The 20,997-nt window shown below is 41.1% G+C and overlaps 1 protein-coding gene across 1 annotated transcript; it reads left to right on the top strand.

Moving 5' to 3' along the window:
- The first annotated feature begins 11,669 nt into the window (after window positions 1-11,669).
- LOC143348528 (uncharacterized) lies at window positions 11,670-20,783 on the top strand. The gene is made up of 3 exons (XM_076778824.1): window positions 11,670-12,221; window positions 15,160-15,949; window positions 16,074-20,783. The coding sequence occupies exons 2-3, from the start codon at window positions 15,171-15,173 to the stop codon at window positions 16,933-16,935; spliced, it is 1,641 nt and encodes a 546-aa protein (XP_076634939.1). The 5' UTR covers window positions 11,670-12,221; window positions 15,160-15,170; the 3' UTR covers window positions 16,936-20,783.
- Window positions 20,784-20,997: the final 214 nt, after the last annotated feature.

The raw sequence follows: 20,997 nt of genomic DNA, 5'->3' as shown, positions 1-20,997 counted from the left end.
AACTAATCATTACGACACTGCTTAAATTTTACGACGCTACTTTCTTAATTACGTTTCTTATACTCTCCTTGCGCTCTTGCGTACTTAAACTTCGTTTTTTCTTTTTTCGTTTACTTCGTCTTCTTCTTAAATTCTGCTCAAAGAGAATTAATCTTCGCTTGAATATTTTATAGGCATAACTTTTTCGTCTCTTAGGATGTAATAAGACGTGACCGCTAGTCTCGTGACTAGAATCAAAATCACTTTGAGAATTCTTTTCAAAACATTCACTATCAGTATCGAAATTTATAAAATTTTCTTCATTCACTTTTCAGCTCGATATATTAAAAATTGAGTATAAAAGGCAGTGATATATCACTGGAGATGTCAGTTGCTCAGAAAGCAATCGTGCATATCACTTTGAACGAGTTTCGACAAGTTTCGTCTTGTACTGTTGTCACGTGAGAGGTGACTTACGACCGATAAGGGTTAATAACGCATAAAGCGAGCATATCTTCGGGAGGGGAGGCCGGGGGATAATTTTTCTTTTCCCTTTGCATGCTTCTCTCTTGCTTCTTTCTTTTCTCTTCTTTCCGGCAACCGTCACGCTTCTTTCGCGTGTTTTTCTTCAACTTCTGTTCAACTCGAATAAAAGTTCATTCATAATGGTGCAGCATAATACAACAATTGTATTATGAGAAAAATTTTAATGGGAGATTCTAGAGGCCAAAATAAGACGAAAATCAAGAATACTAATTTGCTGATGGACCCTTCGTTAAAAAGTTATTAATGTTTTAAGTTCCGACGGTACTGAATTTTTTTCTCGAAAATGCGCAAGATTTCGGGGGTAGGTCTATTCACCAAAAATAATTGTAATTGACCCCCGCAATCGAAAATAATTTTTCCAGAACGATTTGAAATTTTTTAATTTTGTCGAAAAATTTCACACCTTCTCGAATTTTTTTCTTGAAACTGGGTAGGATTTCGGGGGTATGTCTATTCACCAAAAATGATTGTATTTGGCCCCTGTAACTAAATATAATTTTTTTAGTATGATTTTGAACTTTTTAATTTTATCTAAAAATTTCAGTACCTACTCGAATTTTTTTCTCGAAACTGGGTAGGATTTCGGGGGTATGTCTATTCACCAAAAATGATTGTATTTGGCCCCTGTAACTAAATATAATTTTTTTAGTATGATTTTGAACTTTTTAATTTTATCTAAAAATTTCAGTACCTACTCGAATTTTTTTCTCGAAACTGGGTAGGATTTCGAAGGTATGTCTATTCACCAAAAATGCTTGTAATTGACCCCTGTAACTAACTGTAATTTTTTTAGTATGATTTTGAAATTTTTTAATTTTGTCGAAAAATTTCACACCTTCTCGAATTTTTTTCTCGAAACTGGGTAGGATTTCGGGGGTATGTCTATTCACCAAAAATGATTGTAATTGATCCCTGTAACTAACTGTAATTTTTTTAGTATGATTTTGAAATTTTTTAATTTTGTCGAAAAATTTCACACCTTCTCGAATTTTTTTCTCGAAACTGGGTAGGATTTCGAGGGTATGTCTATTCACCAAAAATGATTGTATTTGGCCCCTGTAACTAAATATAATTTTTTTAGTATGATTTTGAACTTTTTAATTTCATCTAAAAATTTCAGTACCTACTCGAATTTTTTTCTCGAAACTGGGTAGGATTTCAGGGGTATGTGTATTCACCAAAAATGCTTGCAATTGACCCCTGTAACTAACTGTAATTTTTTTAGTATGGTTTTGAACTTTTTAATTTTATCTAAAAATTTCAGTACCTACTCGAATTTTTTTCTCGAAACTGGGTAGGATTTCGAGGGTATGTCAATTCACCAAAAATGCTTGTAATTGACCCCTGTAACTAACTGTAATTTTTTTAGTATGATTTTGAAATTTTTTAATTTCGTCTAAAAATTTCAGTACGTATTCGAATTTTTTCTCGAAACTGGGTAGGATTTCGAGGGTATGTCTATTCACCAAAAATGCTTGTAATTGACCCCTGTAACTAACTGTAATTTTTTTAGTATGATTTTGAAATTTTTTAATTTTGTCGAAAAATTTCACACCTTCTCGAATTTTTTTCTCGAAACTGGATAGGATTTCAGGGGTATGTGTATTCACCGAAAATAATTGTAATTGACTCCTGCACCCGAAAACAATTTTTCCAGAATGATTTGAAATTTTTTAATTTAATTTTTTAATAACTTTTTAACCAAGCCTCAATCAAGAAATTGATATTCTTGATTTTCGTCTTATTTTGGTCTCTAGAATCTCCCATTAAAATTTTTCCCAGGGGTGGCCGAACACCCTGTATAAAATGAATCCTTTTAGAAAAAAAATAAGAAATTCATAAAATTGAAAATATATCGCGAAAGAACGCGCTGAAGTTTCACAAGACAATTCGGTAGTTTATATCCCGCGATTTTAGAACTTTGAAAGGGTTATGAAATTGAAACGCGAAGTCGAAAAACGCGTTTGATGTTCCTTATAGCGTCTTGCATTAACACCGACCGGTATTCGGGCAGAAAAAAATGGCTGAAATTTATTCAGAAGTAGCGGCTCTTAAACGGTTAATCATGGGTTCGTCATAAAACTAGATAGGTCGGTTTATATCCTCGTAATAAAATTTCAAGCGGTAGCTTTGCTCGAAACGCTAATGAAACCAATAGTCCGACATAGATTGCTTTTGTTTTTATAGATATTGTTTCGTTTCGCAATTCGTCTCGGGTTCCCCTAACGAAATTATAACAGTAGATCGTTTGGTGAACGTCGTAAAGTCCCCTAACACGTAATATAATTTTCTGAAAGGTCTGAACTCGTGACTTCCTCCTCGTTATTCCCCAAGTTTTCTTCGATCGAAACGAATCGTGACGTGCATTTCCCTCTGCTCCCTTTAATAGAAATATATTCATTCTGCTTTCAGGCAAACGTGTCTCTTTTATGTAAATAATGCTTCCGAATTCTTTATCCTGGAATTAATTCGTGCAATAATTTTCTCAGGAATCCCGTTTTACCGCGAAAGGTCGAAAACGTTCGATACTCGTAACAAATGGTACCTCAAGTCGCATCCAATCATTGGTAGAATAAGTTGCAACTCGTAAAAGATGCCGTTCCAATTCAGCGACTCAGTTTCATTAACGGGTACCGACGAGAGGACGAAACGAGTCGCATCGGCCATTAAGTAACTTATTCACTGGCAACAGTTCCAGCTACTCCTTTTCCCTGCAACGAGACCTGCGGTGCCCCCAAGGCTAATAGACTCCTGTGAACGCCGCCTAACCAAAGAATTCCCGGTCAAGTTCATCCAACGTGGTTGGAAGCTTCGATTCGACGAAAGTTTAAACGTCGCAAAGTAGAACGTAGTCGGTACCACGATCGTTGGATCTGGTTTTCGGGAACGTCTTCCGATCCAAGAGGAATTCCCCCTTCAGCGTTGGCTAAATTCGGTGGAATCTTCGCTGAAAGTCAGACGGTTCTCTCGACCTGTTCCACCTTCGGTGCTCTCTCGTTCCATGTTCCTTTAGCTTCCAGCACGGTGGTGATCTTGATAACGCCGCGACGGGGTGGTGGTAGTGAGGTGGCGTCGGTAGTGGTGGCGGAATGGATTGGGGAGGAAAGGGGAGAGGGAACTAGTTCAGTGAACAAAACGACGCGAGAGACAGTTGCACACGCTGTAGCAACGCCTCGTCGCTGTCGCTTGGCCTAAAAGCTTGTACGGACTAACTCCTCTTTGACCTCCCGAAACTGCGGACACCGCGATTCGCGCGCGGGACGATCTGCCCACCGATGGGACAAATCCACTTTCATACATATTAATATCGAGACGCGTCAACGTCTCTCGTCGAGCATTACAAGGTTCGTCGAACGAGATGGAAATTTCAATTTGAAGGAAACGAAGATTTCTACGATTTAATGTAACTTTTCAAACTGTATTTAATTTTGTTCAAATTTGTTCGTACGAGGAATGGCCACGGAAAAGAGTAAACTTGTTTTACGAATACCCTGCAAATGATCAGCTAGACTAGCTTTTAGTTCCCTCGGAAATTGATATTATTTCTCCATAAAACAATGGATATTGATATTGTTTCTAATGGGCCTCAACATACAGAAAACAATTAAAAAGACACGCTTAGGTGAAATAAGGCAACTTTAAAGCGAAATAAGTGTATCAATGAGCATTCAGACCAAGTATCAGGTAAATCCGACCAAGAACAACATATGTTTCGTACAAACGCAGCAACCCCTTTTCACCCCTTCAGAGGTTGCATTTTTTAAAAAACTGGAATAAGAGTTTGATTAGGCCTTTCATTTTATACAGGGTGTTCGACCACCCCTGGGAAAAATTTTAATGGGAGATTCTAGAGGCCAAAATAAGACGAAAATCAAGAATATTAATTTCTTGACTGAGGCTTCGTTAGTAAGTTGGTAAGTTATTAAAAAATTAAATTAAAAAATTTCAAATCGTTCTGGAAAAATTATAGTTAGTTACAGGAGTCAATTACAAGCATTTTTGGTGAATAGACATACCCCCGAAATCCTACACACTTTCGAGAAAAAAATTCGAGTAGGTACTGAAATTTTTAGACGAAATTAAAAAATTTTAAAATCATACTAAAAAAATTACAGTTAGTTACAGGGGTCAATTACAAGCATTTTTGGTGAATAGACATACTCTCGAAATCCTACCCAGTTTCGAGAAAAAAATTCGAGTAGGTACTGAAATTTTTAGACGAAATTAAAAAATTTTAAAATCATACTAAAAAAATTACAGTTAGTTACAGGGGTCAATTACAAGCAGTTTTTGTGAATAGACATACCCCCGAAATCCTACACACTTTCGAGAAAAAAATTCGAGTAGGTACTGAAATTTTTAGACGAAATTAAAAAATTTCAAAATCATACTAAAAAAATTACAGTTAGTTACAGGGGTCAATTACAAGCATTTTTGGTGAATAGACATATCCTCGAAATCCTACACACTTTCGAGAAAAAAATTCGAGTAGGTACTGAAATTTTTAGACGAAATTAAAAAGTTCAAAATCATACTAAAAAAATTATATTTAGTTACAGGGGCCAAATACAATCATTTTTTGTGAATAGACATACCCTCGAAATCCTACCCAGTTTCGAGAAAAAAATTCGAGAAGGTGTGAAATTTTTCGGCAAAACTAAAAAGTTTTAAATCGTTCTGGAAAAATTATTTTCGGTTGCGGGGGTCAATTACAATCATTTTTGGTCAACAGACATACCCCCGAAATCTGGCGTATTTTCGAGAAAAAAATTCAGTACGGTCGGAACTTTAAACGTTAATAACTTTTTAACGAAGCCTCAATCAACAAATTGGTATTCTTGATTTTCGTCTTATTTTGGTCCCTAGAATCTCCCATTGAAATTTTCCCCAAGGGTGGCCGAACACCCTGTATAGATAGATTGTGAAACTTTTTGTGAAACTGTATGGTTAGGGGTTAACACTAGAAGAAAGATGGCGTCGAGTCCAAACGAGTATCTAAGACTTGTTCGACGCAACTTAACAGATATTTACCTCTACTTTTATAACGGAGATATTTCTGATTTGAGGATAAATTTGTTCCCTCCAACGAGAGTCTCTCCATACCCCATTTATCTGTTACGTTTAGAAATGTTTAAATACAAAGGAACAACAGAAACGTGAGTAAAGTGTGTCGTACGGGTCCCCGTCATTAGTCTTCGTTTTTGTTCTTGAGGTTCGCTCGGAAAATCGCGCGTGACACGGTATTTTGCATCAGAGTACCGCGTGCCATTAGGTATTTAAATGTAAAACACCTGTCATCGGAGTCCCATTTTTTTTCACTCGCGTTGAAATAACCATCTTCCCCGAGTATCTGGACCTTTTGGAAAAAGATTCGTCACCATGCGTGGTTACGACGGTCTTCTGGGAGCAATTCGTCAACGTTTCGTCCCTTTGTGCCGGTTTCGCGAGCGTCGAGACGCGAAATAAATTAGCGAAATTATTTTTTACGTGGTAAATTACTGCCCCCAAAAAGCCAAGATATTTCAAAATTTCAAATCTCAGGCATTACAAAAATACTTCGATAGATTGAGATTATAAGTCTCTTCCTTTGAAATAAACGAATATCATTGAAATTTATTATAGACTCGATCGTCGAAAGGATAATTGAACTATCGAGAGGCATTTAACCGAAAGAAACTGCTCGTTTTCTTAGCGCTGCATATGGTTCGCCTTATTAACCAATGCAGTCCGCTTACTCGCGAATTATTTTTAGTCGCGTTTTCATTGTAACCGGTCCCGTCGGTTAAAAAGAAATACGTGAAAAAGCTTGTCTAAAGCGTTCAAGGAGCCTCTTTGGCGGCGCATTGAGCAATAAGGAGACCAGTGAAAAGAACGACTACATTATCTCTCGGAGATGGTGCATAAAAAACTTCCTCCGCAGCTGATTCGTCCGCATTGGCAGGTACCTGCAGCGTTTACACGACGCTGCACCCGACTGCGTGTCGCCGGCCCGTGAATACAAATACACCTGCAGGTAGACGTTGACCCACGAATGCACTTACGCACAAAAGACGGAAAAGTCCCTGGCCATTTATACTCTATACGGAAACGCCCACGATCGTCCATCGTTTCCTCAACGCTCGATCGATTGCCCCTATCCGAACATTTATTGTCTCTAACGATATTTTCCTTTGCTTCCGTTGGGAGGATGTTCGCCCAAACATCTGAAATTTTTTCTTAAAAAAGTATTACGTTATAGTAATTTAAAAAAAAAAGACTATCGCATCATTTCGTTGGCGAAGTAATGGTTCCAGATATACTTTTTTTCTCGGCCCAGCGGCCGAGGTTGGACCTTATAGCAATATTTTAATTGCCTGTACGCTTGCGTAATAAAGACGCGGAATAAATGAATAAATAATTCTTAATGACTGCGTGTCTGACGTACAATGACTGACATCTCGAGAGCGCTGCGTGTCGACGGTTAATAGTCCTTGGAACGTCTTGATAAAGACTCCATTTTTGAAGTTTAAACGAAAAGAGATCCGATCGGTACGATTAATATTTATAAACAATTCTAATAGTCTCCTGAGTATTCTTGAAAATTAGTATTTTGTCCTGTTACAAATTCATCAAAAAATTGATACCACCGAATGAAAAATTAATTCTTTCGGGAGAGAAGTTGAAAAGTTCGAAACTAATAGGGGGAAAGTTCTATTCTAGGGACGTTGAACTAATCGGAAAGTTTTCCACTTAGACATCGACACGGACTCAGTGAAAGTTCGCGATAAAAAGAGACTTAGCGAATTTTAGTTATTACGTTTGCTGAAAATAACGAGCCGGGGATCATGCTCCGATTCTGCAATCACCAAGTGCAAGAATATCCTTTGATGCTCGCGCGAGGGAAAAGTCGGGCTGCATTTGGCCGTGCACGCTTTCTCGTGGCGCCGAACAGAAATTCACGCTACATTAAAGTAGTTGATGAACACCGATAGAACGTCAATAGGAGGTTTGTTTCGTCCAAGCGTAGAAAAAAAAAAGAAAAAAGTTGCTCGAACATGCTGCGGGGCTCCTCGTACCGAGAGATCAATACACGAGGAATTTGTTTTAATATTCGTGCCAGGAGGTCAATTCGACGGGACGATCTATCGCTCGTCTATCGATCACTGGGAACAACCGATTCGCGAACTGCTTTCCAGGGCGATTTTTAATTTTAATTAGCAGAGAGAGCACGAGCAATCCGTCATTTTTATTGCAACGTGTTCTTGCACTCGATGATTTTTATCTATCGTAAAATCTAATGGGGAGAAGAAAAATAACTTAAGTGGGTTGTAATTTATTTTGCATTCTTTCGATGCAGTTACGAGAGCATCCAGCAATGTTAAATTAAGGGAGTAGACTCATGTAACATTGTAAAACAAGAAGTGATATTTACAATTTTTTTACAGCATAAGGGTTTGATGAAACTTTTCGCCACTTTCCTATCTAGAAAATATAATACAAAGCTGTCGAAGGTACACGGCTGTGAACACGAAATAATGATTCTTACAATAAATTTCTAATTTAATTATGCAATAAACATAGTTTAAATAATTATTATTATGAAGGATATTAGTTCATACGACGCGTAGTATTATTATGTCGCTCGATCTTTTATTCTAGATCAAAGGAAAAAATGCTAGACTGCCGATCAACGCCGTCGACATGAGGAACAACATTTATTATTTCATCCAAAGTCGATAAAACGTAACGAAAAAAATGTATTTGTATCTTGGAATATTAAAGAATATATTATGCACAAATTCTTACGCTGCAAAAAAATTGTCAAACATCACTTCTCGTTTTACCATTTTATATGAGTCTCCCCTCTTAAATAATAAGAAAACATTTGGCGATACGATATATTTTCTATTCTTTCGATGCAGTTAAGGGATGCTCCAGCAATGTTAAATGAAATAAGAAGGAACAATTTCTTTCTAAGCTTGAAAGAATCGATTCGTGTTTCGAACGACCGTGCGCCAATTTGAAAAATCGAAATTCGAGTAAGATCGATTTTCCAGATCGATTCTGCGCACCCTCGTCGCGCAGTGGTCGACGGGTACGCGTAATCGGCGCGAACCGGGCCGCGACGTCGTTTGGAACAATTACGCGGGTTGTTCTAGGCAAATGGAGCGAAATCCACGATCCCGTGGTACCCACCACCCAGCCCTCGTTTCCTCCGAGACACTCGATTGAATCGATTCGCCGGTGTAAAACCGGCTGGGCGTCGGCGGCTGCTGCCCGACGGAAAGAGACGGAAAGAAATAAAAAGAAACCGCTGACCGTGGGAGCGAGAGAGCCACGAAGCTGGACAATGGTGAAACAGAGAGGGGTGGAAAGACACGAAAGTGGAAGGAGAGGAAAGATCGAGACTCGATCTCTCTGAGTGCCTCTGGCCGCTGGCCTCTCCCCTTCCCGCCCACCAGCGACCGATCTCCTTCTTCAGTGCCGGCGCCGCGCGAGTTCCCCACAGGTGGACCTGTAACAACCTGCCCCACGATTTTTCACCTTCCAATGCATCTCTGGACCGAGCGTTTCGAGCGTGACGCGATCCCTCCTGTTCGATAAACAACAAACAACGCGATAGCCCCGATCTACCTCTCCAACTCTGGACCGTGGACTCTGAGCTCGCGATGCTCGTAAACGGGGGATGAAAGGGCGAAACAGGAAACAATATCGATCCCCCAGGTACGGTGAGCGTCCAACGGAGAGATGCAGGGAAAATCGAAGCGGAATCACGGACAGGGTGAAACGTTTCGACGTGGGTGGGATGGGGAGGCTGAAGAAGTAAGGAGGATGCTCCGTGGTTCGTGGACGGGAAAGATTCGAGGATGGTCGGTGTTTATTGATCACGGGGGGCACCGAACCTTAGCATTACGCACCTGTTCCTCATACCACGTCCCTACCTAAACCTCCTGCGTTCAACCTGCGCGGCATCGCATCGTAGGTACTGGTAGATAGAATACCCGTGGATCTCCCTCCCTCGTTTCTGGTCCCCTTTGCTCTACGTCTCTGTTAGCGATGGACTCGAACCTGGGTAGAGCCTCGAGAGCTCGAGTTTGTCACGATTCTCGCGAATTTTATTGCCTTGCTCCAGCGTCTCATTAAAAATTACGGAAAAGTTACTTGACTGGATTTTTGGAAATTATATTTCCACTGCATTATACGTTTCTTCGAGTATCTATTAATTTCTTTGATATAAATAAATACACGTAATTGTCTGGTAGTTCTAGTGTTTTTATTTTATTTTTATTTATACACGCGTAGTGATTTCACGTAAATAATTGTAATTATGGCGTGTCGATAGTTTCGTCAACGTCTTGGAGTACCATCGATAGAAATGTGCGTTATTGTTATTAAAATATTAATAGAAGCAATTCTTAAATTTTTATTTCGAATAGCACTCTAAGAAATTAGTTCGACGATAGTGTTTCGTAGTTCAATGTTTGGATATTCCGCATAAGTGACGCTTCGATTTCTTGCTAGACTGTTATCTCAGACATTCCCAGAAATAGAAGACTTATCTAATTTCATTACACTGTATTAACCGGTGCCTTACTTTCCTAAGCTGTAAATGCGAATCTAATGCCTATATCACTCGCTCCCAGTATTGCCCGTTCTACCGAGAACTTCAATTAAAACATACTTTTAGAATTTAGATTAGATTAGCGCGTGGCAGGGGAACCTTTCAGTCTCGGAACGCCGCATACTTCGCACGCGATCGATCATGGCAATGTTATAAATATCTTTTGTTGATTTCTTTTTGCACGATAGGCGTTCGTTTAATTTATAAAGAGACTCCGAGCCAAATAAAAAATTTCTTTTCAGGAATTCGTATACCAACTATTTTCCGTGCTCCTTTTTGAAATAATATCATTCTGTTCGATCGAAATACGCGCCGTTCGAGAACCGTATGAGCGGAGAAGACACATAATTGATTATTGAATATGGGAAAATACCGCAACGAACGTCTCAATAGGCCGCGGGTTCTCCACCGTAACAGCTCCGGTGTTCAGAATCGTACGTCAGTCTTTGATTGATTAACGTACTTGAGCTCAAATATATTGGGTGGTACCATAACTATTCGCCACTTTCTCTAGTAAAGCAGGATTTAAAAATGTTACATGTTTTGTGTACCACTCTCAGCTACCCATACATCATTAATATGTCTAATAAGAATCGTAATCTCAGAAACGATTTTAAGCAAAGCTACTACTTTCTTTTTAAATTTGATCTTCTAAGTATGAAAAATTACCTATTAATTCCAAAACCAAGAAGGTAGATATTTTTATACGTATTTACACAAGGTCATGGTAACTAAATATTTGTTTGTTGTATCTGGACAATTATATATAGCAGACCAACGATAGAGATAAGAGCGAACTAAAAAGAATGTGAATGGAAGAATGCGAAATAACAATGTAAAAAAGACAGAAAAGATTGTGCAAACCCAGATAATTGATGTTGAAATATAAATTTCGTCTACGCACCGAATAAACCATAGAAACAAATGTCTGATTAAAACCCTGACGAATAAAATGAGATCTCCCGGATATGGAAAAATCGTTAAAAGTTCCGGGGAGACCGGTATGCCCGGTATATTACGTATTCTTTCGATACAGTTAAGGAAGCATCCAGCAATGTTAAATTAAATAAGAAAAACAATTTAGTGATACAGTATATTTTTTCTTCATCACGAAGAAGGTTCTTTCTAGACTCAAAAGAATTCGTGTTTCGAACGAAATTAAATAAGATACGATGCAGTTAAGGTAATTGTTGTTCTAGAGTGTATTGCATCTACACACCGAGTGAACATTTCCTGAAATCTCAAATCATAGAAGCAGATATCTAATTAAAACCCTGCAAAAGAACGAGACCTCCCGTATATGGAAAAATCGTTAAAAGTGCCGGGGAAGATCGTTATGGGAGTGTGATGGTAGCTCGTGAAACGTCCGAACGGAGGGAAACTTGTTCCATCAGGGACACCGTACGTTCGGTTGTCAGTCCCATCTCTAGAGGCTGCTCCAGGTTCTCCTGCGTCTCGGTTGGACTCCGATTGGCTGGTTCCATCGGATTCTGTCGCACCGTCGGCCAGGAGCGAGGCAGTCGGCGCACAGCATCCAGCAGCAGCGCTACTAGCGGCAGCCGAACGTAAAAGACTCCCAGGCAAGTCCGTGGACGGTTTTACCTGTGTGTCGGCGTGCGTGTTGACCATGCGTGTGCCACGGGCTGCGTGGGTGTGCGCCGAGGTAGCCTACCTGGCGGCGTCCGACACGCAGTAAACCGCGCGCTCTTTCGTATCCACGATCCAGAAAGAAGGGACGTCCCCGCGTTCGTTCCGTCGCGCGATTCAGATCGTCGTCTCGCGATCGCGAAACAGGATTATACACGGTGTTGCTGTTCGTAGGTGCGACGATATTCGAGACCGCCGCGATTCGCGAGATACGTGCGGCCCCGCCGACTCCCCAGTGCGGTTTTCAGTGTCTCGCCAGTGTGGTTCCGTTGTGTGTGTGGTTACGTGGGTGATCGAGGTTGGTTCCACGAGAACGCGGACTCGATGTAGCCGATCACGTCCGCTATTGACGAACGAGATCGCGAAATCACGGCGGGAGATGCGACGGTGGACCATCCGCGGAGAGTAAACGCGAGATCGGGAATCGTTCTCGGCCGACGTGCACCTGGTGAGCATTTTTCACGAACCAGAGACGGCGGTTCGGGTTCCCACGGGAGCCGGGGTAACCGTTTGGGGGCCCCACGTTCGTTGCATTCCTGTGGGCATTCGCGATTCCAACATGGCCGCTGGGACTAGCCGTGACCGCTGGGTCCGCGGAAGCCATGTTGGCAGGTGTGCTCGACTCGAGATAACCAGTTCACGTTCGTGGAACGCACGCGGCTTGGCAAACGGGAACGGGTTCCACGTATCGTAGGGGAATTGTTTAACAAAAATCCACGCGACGTTCCTCCGATACTCGTTCCGATCGATCGAACGCGACACGTCGATCTAGAGTTCTTGTTAATTAATTTCTTTTTCACCTAGCAATACGTTTACTTCGCGTTGCATCTTTGTTTTAGGTTAACATCACGGAATTAAATTCCGTCGGAGTTTCGAGGCGCATTTTTGTTTACGATTTATCTGGTAAACCATATGCTCACGGATTCCGTTGATCGACTCTCGTACCCTTCGCTCGGGGCTATATATTTTTATTTGGATCTCGTCGCACTGGATTGTCGTTGACGACTATCTCGCCTTTACGATCGCGTGAATGTTTTATCGACCAACGATGAAGCAGGTTCGAGCTACCGATCGCTGCTTCGAAACACGTGGACGTTTAACTTGTATCTCAACAGTTTTCAGACTGTTTGCAATGCGTATGTCGCGTGGTAGACTCGCGATTCAGAAAATTGTAATGATAACCACGAGGGTGTCGTAAAACTGCCAGTATTTATTACGCGATAACAATACTCGACGACGTTTAACGAGAGGTACGAACGAGTAGCAAGATGGCGGATATGTTTAACGCGGTTTACACTTAACCTTGTCGCGTGGAGTTTTAGTATCGAGGGAATAATTAGGCACGGAAATGCTCGTTATTGCCATTATTGCCTTTATAACGAACCGATTCCTCTTTATCCCTATTAAATGGTTTTGGAGGGGGAGAAAATCGCATTTAAAAGCGCTGTAAACGCTGCTCGAGTCCTTGAATCGTGTTTCCAAGGCGTTTCGTAATCAAAGTACACGTTACCGTTTTGCAATAACGTGAAAGTCACTTTAAAGCTAATAATCTTACCGCTTCGAATATCGCTCCTTGTTGGATTTCGTCTTCGAGCATGTCAAATGTTTTTCTGGAAGCGTGCACTATAGATAACGGAATACATATTCGAATGGTATACGTGCCAGGAAAATAATGAGGAATGTAAACACATTCCTCGTCGGTTGCAAGAAAAAGGAAACGACCATCGATCGAAGCAACATTCCATACTCTTGCAAAGAATTTGATATACAATCGAATTGTTTAGTCTCATGGGATCCGATAAACGACTTGTTTGCATCTCAAGATAATTCGAAGCTGATTTTATTTATTTAGTTTCCAGCGTTTCATTGAGAACGACGAAGAAAATTTTGAAAGTTTTATTAGCTTTACACGGAATGAATTCTGTTAACTTGAATCAAATAAGCAATATAATTAAGGATATGCAATCTTCATAAAATTACGGAAATTAAACAGACTTTTTAATTAGGAAAGGAAGTCTTAAGAGGCATCGTTAAACTTATTCAAGTGAGCATCATTAATAATTCATTCTATATTAACTGCAGGATGTTGATAAGCTATGGAAAAAATAAAACGGATGAATGATATTAACATCGTTAATTATATAATAAGACATTTATACGAAAATATAAGCGCACTAAAAGTTTGCTTTTAATTCCTATCGATGCAATTGTTTCAGAATTAATATTATATTATTACACTTTTCTGATTTTATTAGTAATAAAAAAAACTACGACATGCTGTTATAATTCTAATAATACGAATGGGTCGACAGGTTTTCTACGAATTACTAACATTTCAAGTCCAGTTATTCAGTAGTTTTCTTTAAAGCTTTGCCTTTCTCAACGACTTCTGTGAAAATTATAAACAAAAATTTCCTCGTTCGCGAGACACGAAAATTGACGATGGTCCCCTTTATTTCTAGATTATAATATATTTTGTTATGTACTACGTATGTCAAAGATTCAGAAAAATTGTTCTTGCACAAAAATCTGGATAATAATTTTTTTTTCTGCTACGACAATGTTTAAAGAACACTGTACTCTCTTGCATTACACGGATTGGAGTTTCTTTTTAAACGTACCTATACCATCAAATATTATATTGCAAATTAAGGAAAAGACAGGAAAATCTACACTTTTGTATAGAAGTATAAAAGTATAAAATACGACTGATATATTTTTATTTGTCAATTTACCACCATGATAGTGAGCATTAACTGTAATGAGTATGTACGGTACTTACGTAAAATGTTTGCTTGGTAAAAATATCAGTAATTATTTAGAGTTTTCTCAAAAATTAATTACACCTAACTCGTTCTTATGTGCTTCCCTCCATTTCCTTACTTTATAATCTTCTTTCGAATTATGCAACTGATCTTTGAATATCTAGAAGAGAATCAAAAATAGAATCGATGAAAACTATGAACGCATGACACCACTCTGTATCTTTGAATTACTCGGATTAATTCTCTATAATCAGGGGGTGTAAAAAGTTAATAAATATTCTCCTACTCCTAATCCTAATAGAAATCAATTAATTTCAAAATTCTTGGCCCACGGTGAGTCACTTTATTTGGTCTCAAAGTACCAAAGTTCATCGATTACTATCGGGGTTGATTTCGATTGCAGGTGTCGTATGGAGGTGATTGCATAAAATAAATTTCGTCTCTCCAAGGGGAAGGGCAGGGAGTAACAAATTACTTAATAAATATTCTCCTACGCCCAATTCAAATCGAAATCAATTAATTTTCTTCTGTTTACGAATACTTTGGCCCACGATGCATCAATTATTTGACCTCGGAGTACCAAAGTTGACCGATTACCATCGTGGTTGGTTTCGATTGCAGGTGTCATCGGTATGCCGACGGACATCGTGGCGTCGTCGGCCTCTGCCTCGGCCACGGTCTCGGAAGAGACGAGCCGAGGTCGGGACCCGGGCCTTGGTCCTTCCTCAAGGTCGGCTGGCTCCTCAGCGGGCTCATCGTCGTCAGGTTCAGCGGCACAGTCGACCTCCAGAGGCTTCGACCCGTCCAGCGCCCTGGCCGCCTATCACCATCATCGCCACAGCCTGGTGGCTGGTCTGGGTCATCCTCATCATCGCGAGTCGTCCGCGTTCGTGCCCGTCGTGCCGTCGCGGTTGCACCTGGCGCCGTATCCCGGTGAAATGCATCCCCACCTGACCGGTCCGCCTCCGTCGTCGTCGTCGACGCCGAACTCGGAGCACGAGGTCGGCTCGGAGACCTCGGTGGCCAGAAAGTCCTCCTCCAGTTACGAGATCATGGCCATGATGGCCGACAAGAGGAAAGAGCTGGCTGCACGGGCCCTGCTCCTTCCTCCGCCGCCCCTCCTAGAGCCACCCCCTGGCTACCCCGTCTTCGCCGGGCCGTTCCCCGCTGGCTCGGCACTCTACCCACCAGGCGGCCCCCTGGCGCACCAGCACCTGGACAGAAGGCTGCTCAGAGCGCCAGGAAGAGCGTCCAGGCCCAAAAAGCAATTCATCTGCAAGTTCTGTAACCGTCAGTTCACGAAATCCTACAATCTCTTGATACACGAGAGAACCCACACGGACGAGCGACCGTACTCCTGCGACATCTGCGGAAAGGCTTTCAGAAGGCAGGATCACCTGAGGGACCATAGGTAAATTGTCTTTCTTCTTGATTTTGATCTTCTAATTATTAAAAATTACCTTTTAATTCCTAAACCACGAAACTAATCCCGGACGCTGTAAGTTCAATCGGTATCGTGTTCTATCGGGTTCCAGGTACATCCACAGCAAAGAGAAGCCGTTCAAGTGCGGCGAGTGCGGCAAGGGTTTCTGCCAGAGCCGCACCCTGGCGGTGCACAAGATCCTGCACATGGAGGAGTCGCCCCACAAGTGTCCCGTGTGCGCCAGGAGCTTCAACCAGCGCAGCAACCTCAAGACGCACCTGCTCACTCACACGGACCACAAGCCGTACGAGTGCACGTCGTGCGGCAAGGTGTTCCGCAGAAACTGCGACCTGAGGAGGCACGCGCTGACCCACGCGGTGGGCGACGTGCCCCCGGAGGCGCTCGAGGAAGCCCTCAGGGACGACGACAGCCCCGAGGAGGACGGTCCGGAGGCCTCGTCGACCTCGACGTCCACGTCCGTGTCCACGTCCGTCAATTCTTCCCTCCCGACCGCCCCCACAGCGAACGCCTCGTACGCGCCGCAAGGATCCTCGTCGCAACCACAGCCCAACCCAGCTGGCTCGTCCTCTCTGCCGCAGAGACCGCAGCTGCAGATCAGAAGAGACTTGTTGCCCGCCGCGAAACCCTCCACAGTGACCAGCGCCGCGATCGGGGGTCACACGGTCGCCCAGAACCCGCCACCCGCCCACCCAACGCCGCCATCGTTGATCCTGACGTCGTACAGACGGAGAATCGGGTCGCCGGGACCCTCGAGGGTCCTCCTGGAGCTGCAGGAACGCGAGAGGGAACGCGAGAGGGAACGCGAAATCGAGCAGAACCGGGAGAGGGAACGCGACAGGGACGAGGAGGTGGTGTCGCGTCCACCCAGGGCGCCCACCCCCCAGCCACCGCCGCCGCCCAGGCCAGCCCCGGCCAGGCAAGGATTCACCATCGCCGACATCATGCGACGATAGGGAATACCAAAATATGCTCTGATTGTGAGTTCACCTGGGAGGGACTCGTGCTGCACGTTGCTTGGGATCGTCCGAGTGGTTAGGTTTGCTATGGTGACGAGAAGGGCTTCCTGGGAGGGGAGAGTCCAGGTAGTTAGGGCTCTTTCGGACTATCGATTCTCCAAATCGAGAGGTTTTATTCGAAATTGGGCTTCCACTTACGAGTTATATTCGTGACTTCGAAAACTTGACTCTTCGAAGAGTAATTTTGTTTATATGAAAGATCGCAGAAGACTGAACGTCTCGAGAATGCAAGTCCCTGTCCAGTGGAGGGCGGCCGATAGTCTGAAAGGGTTCTTAGATTAGGAACTTGCTATCGAGTCGATGTATGCGCATTCCCATTGGCCTGTGCCTTTTTGATCAAGGGGTGGTACGCTACTGAACTTTTGCTCGAGAGCCACTGGTGTAGTCTGGTCCAGAGAGCACAAATTTAGATTTTATTTAAAAAAAAACTTTGCATACATATTCATAACTATGCCCAGTACATATATAAAAATTATCAAACATCAATGATTGTTCATTTTTGAGTTGTATATTATTGTAGCGGAGAATGTCAGAGAAGCCTTTCGGGTTCTTTTAGTCGATTTAATCATTTTCTAACTGTAACTTTTATGTTTTATAGTATTCTTCGATAGTTTTAATTTACTTTTACGTATCAGTAATAGTTACTTCCTATATTCTACATTTAAAGAATATAAGTCTTTATTATGCAACAACAATAGAACCTTCTAACGAGGGGTATATGTGTGCAAAGTTTCGATCAACTAAATCTTTAAATATTGTAGACAACAGTTTGGAAAATATTGTTCTAAAAACTCTGCTCTAAAGTTTGACGTACGATTTGAAAATATACAGGACGCAATTCCATTTTGTCGACTCAGACCTAACCCAAACCTGCTTTAAAGTTTGACGTACGATTTGAAAATGTACAAAACATAGCTTTATCGGCAGTATCAGACAAATTTTTCGAATTTCCTGTACCCCAATGCTTCGAGAAAATGTAAAAAGAAGTTTTCCCCGGTGCTCGAGACCAGACTACCTGAAGTGCGTGTTAGGGATTTAGGCGCCACGATATCTACACGGTGATCGATGAATTTTTGAAAAACTTGTACTCAACGTCGTCGATGCGTAGCTAAGTATGTACAGTAACCTTCTACGAGCTACCTGGATTTGTAAAAACTTTGGGTGAGATTGTGGACTTATGCTTATTTAGATTCTTAGCCTCGCGTGTCGGAGAGCATCGGTGACAGAGGAAAAAGTGCCAAATGGTGAGAAACGTTACACCGCGGTAGGAATATTGTCACGAGTATCGAACGACACGATTGATATTAGCAAATGGATGTAAAAATATATTTTTATATTTGGAGGTTCGTCGGTGAAATTTCTTTTTCGTTTCGATATTAGTCCTCGACATTACGCACGTTGAACGTTTAAACGATACGTTCTCTTTTTTTTTTTTTATTAAGAATTAAGTACGTCAAGTATTTACTTTATTTTTTATAGCCATTATGAACTATTTTTTAATAGAATGTACGTTGGTAAATAGAGATTTTTATAACTTTTGTACATACGTTAGAAGAAAAAAAAAAAAAAAAGAATAACATGCATGTCTACGTGATTGTTGATTTACCGCCATCGAATTACGAAGACAGAGAAATTACGTTGAATTTTTCGTCCAGTACCGATCTCGTAAAACGCATAAATATTTGGGAACGCGATGATTCAAAAATCGTGACAATATTTTTGCTGTTGCGTGATATGATTTGATCCACCAAATCGTCCAACTTGTCGATTGATGCAAATATACTGGCCATAATCATGGAAGAAGTTCGATAAAGATGGAAAAAGTACAATGTAGAACAGTCGAAATGCATTAACCTCGATAATTAATTGCGTTAACCGCGTTAAGAGCGTAATTGTGTATATAAAAGTATACGTTTAAAATTTAGTTAACGCTGGAATACTGAATTCTATTTTACGCGTCGCGTACGAACGAAAGTTTCGTGACTTCCGAATTTCGTTTATTAGATTAAAACAAATGTACCGTGCAATCTTGAGGTTTTTCTTTCGCTCGAGTGTCCCAAAAAAAGGAGAAAATAAAACCAGTTGAAAGGCCCGTTCTAAATTCTGTTCGAATATAAGGAAAGGAAAAGACTATACAGGGTGTTCGACCACCCCTGGGAAAAATATTAATGGGAGATTCTCGAGGTCAAAATAGGCCGAAAATCAAGAATACCAATTTGTCGATGGAGGCTTCGTTAAAAAGTTATTAACGTTTAAAGTTCCGACCGTACTGAATTTTTTTCTCGAAAATGCGCAAGATTTCGGGGGTATGTCTATTCACCAAAAATGATTGTAATTGCCCCCTGTAACTAACTGTAATTTTTTTAGGACGATTTGAAATTTTTTTTTTGGTCGAAAAATTTAGGCACCTGTCGATTTTTCTTAAAAATTCGTTTTTCATTTTTAATAATTTTGTTTGACACCCTACAGAAAAGTTGTCTAATACTTTTTTGTAGGTACCCATGAGCTCTACTTCAGAAAAAAGTTTCATTGAAATATATTCACAATCGTAGGAGTTATGGCTGTTTGAAAATTGGATCATTTGTATGGGGTTTTTCTCATTTTGCGGGGTCAAGGACCAACTTTCCGAATATTTTTGCGATTTGTACATATTCTCCACCAAAATACGCGTAGTTTGCTTTTTCAAACATCAAAATCGTCCAATCCATTCAGAAGTTATGTCGTTTTAAAGATTCGCATAAAAATTCGGGCAGACATTTCTGGCAAGAAATTATATTTTCGGTAAGGAATTTTTTTCTCGAAACTGAGTAGGATTTCGGGGGTATGTCTATTGACCAAAAATGCTTGCAATGGACCCCTGAAACTAAAAATAATTTTTTTAGAATGATTTGAAATTTTTCTTTTTCGTCGAAAAATTTAGGCTCCTTCTCGAATTTTTTTCTCGAAACTGTGTAGGATTTCGGGGGTATGTCTATTCATCAAAAATGATTGTAATCCACCTCCACAACTGAAAATAATTTTTCCAGAAAGATTTAAAACTTTTTAATTTTGTCGAAAAATTTCACACCTTCTCGAATTTTTTTCTCAAAACTGGGTAGGATTTCGGGTGTATGTCTATTCACCAAAAATAATTGTAATTGACCTCCGCAACCAAAAATAATTTTTTCAGAATGATTTGAAATTTTTTAATTTAATTTTTTAATAACTTACTAACTTACTAACGAAGCCTCAGTCAAGAAATTTATGTTCTTTATTTTCGTCTGCTTTGGTCTCTGGAATCTCCCATTAAAATTTTTCCCAGGGGTGACCGAACACCCTGTATAATAACGCTATTTACTCGCTACGCGTTTGTTGCGCCGCTCAAATTCGAACAGTCGAATATTCTTTTAAAAAACGAACAGTACGTTTATAACGTTCGCGAGAGCTTTCTTTCGCGTTTAAAAATTTCGATGCTCCGATGAGCAAGAAGCTCGAGCATGAAATGGGTATAAATTATTATTGAAAAAGAAAAGAAGAAAAAGTGCTCGATCCACGATCCCGCGAAAGTAGATTAACGTCCTTCCTTTAGTCGAGGGGGGGAATCTTGGACGTTGCGTTTACGGAACAATGATAATCCAGACAAACGCCTCAAATGTGCCTTGGTAGCGACAAAAAGATGCTCACGATGACGCGCAAAGTTCGTAACGGAGGAACGATTTTTACGAGGAGCTCCCACGGCGAGAGAAAGGGAGTCGAATGAAAGGAAAAAAGAAAAGAAAAGAGAGAAAATGGAAAAAAAAAAACAAGGAACGGTCCACAGTGAACGCCTTCTTTGTCCAGGATATTTCGAGAGGAGGGGGTAATGCAAATTTCGTGGCCACGGGGGCAACCTGTGCCACCGTTGCCACGGGTGACAGGTGCAATAGGATGTCGAAGCTACTTGGTTTTGGGGGTACCTGCTCCCTTCTAAAAATATATCCCCGACCCTAGACCAAAACGCCTCTCTTTTTCTTCTCCCGT

The sequence above is a fragment of the Colletes latitarsis genome, chromosome 11 (genome assembly GCF_051014445.1).
Source record: "Colletes latitarsis isolate SP2378_abdomen chromosome 11, iyColLati1, whole genome shotgun sequence".
Classification (NCBI taxonomy): Eukaryota; Metazoa; Arthropoda; class Insecta; order Hymenoptera; family Colletidae; genus Colletes; species Colletes latitarsis.
Note: the sequence above shows the minus strand (reverse complement) of the source record. Positions and strands in the feature narration are given on the sequence as shown.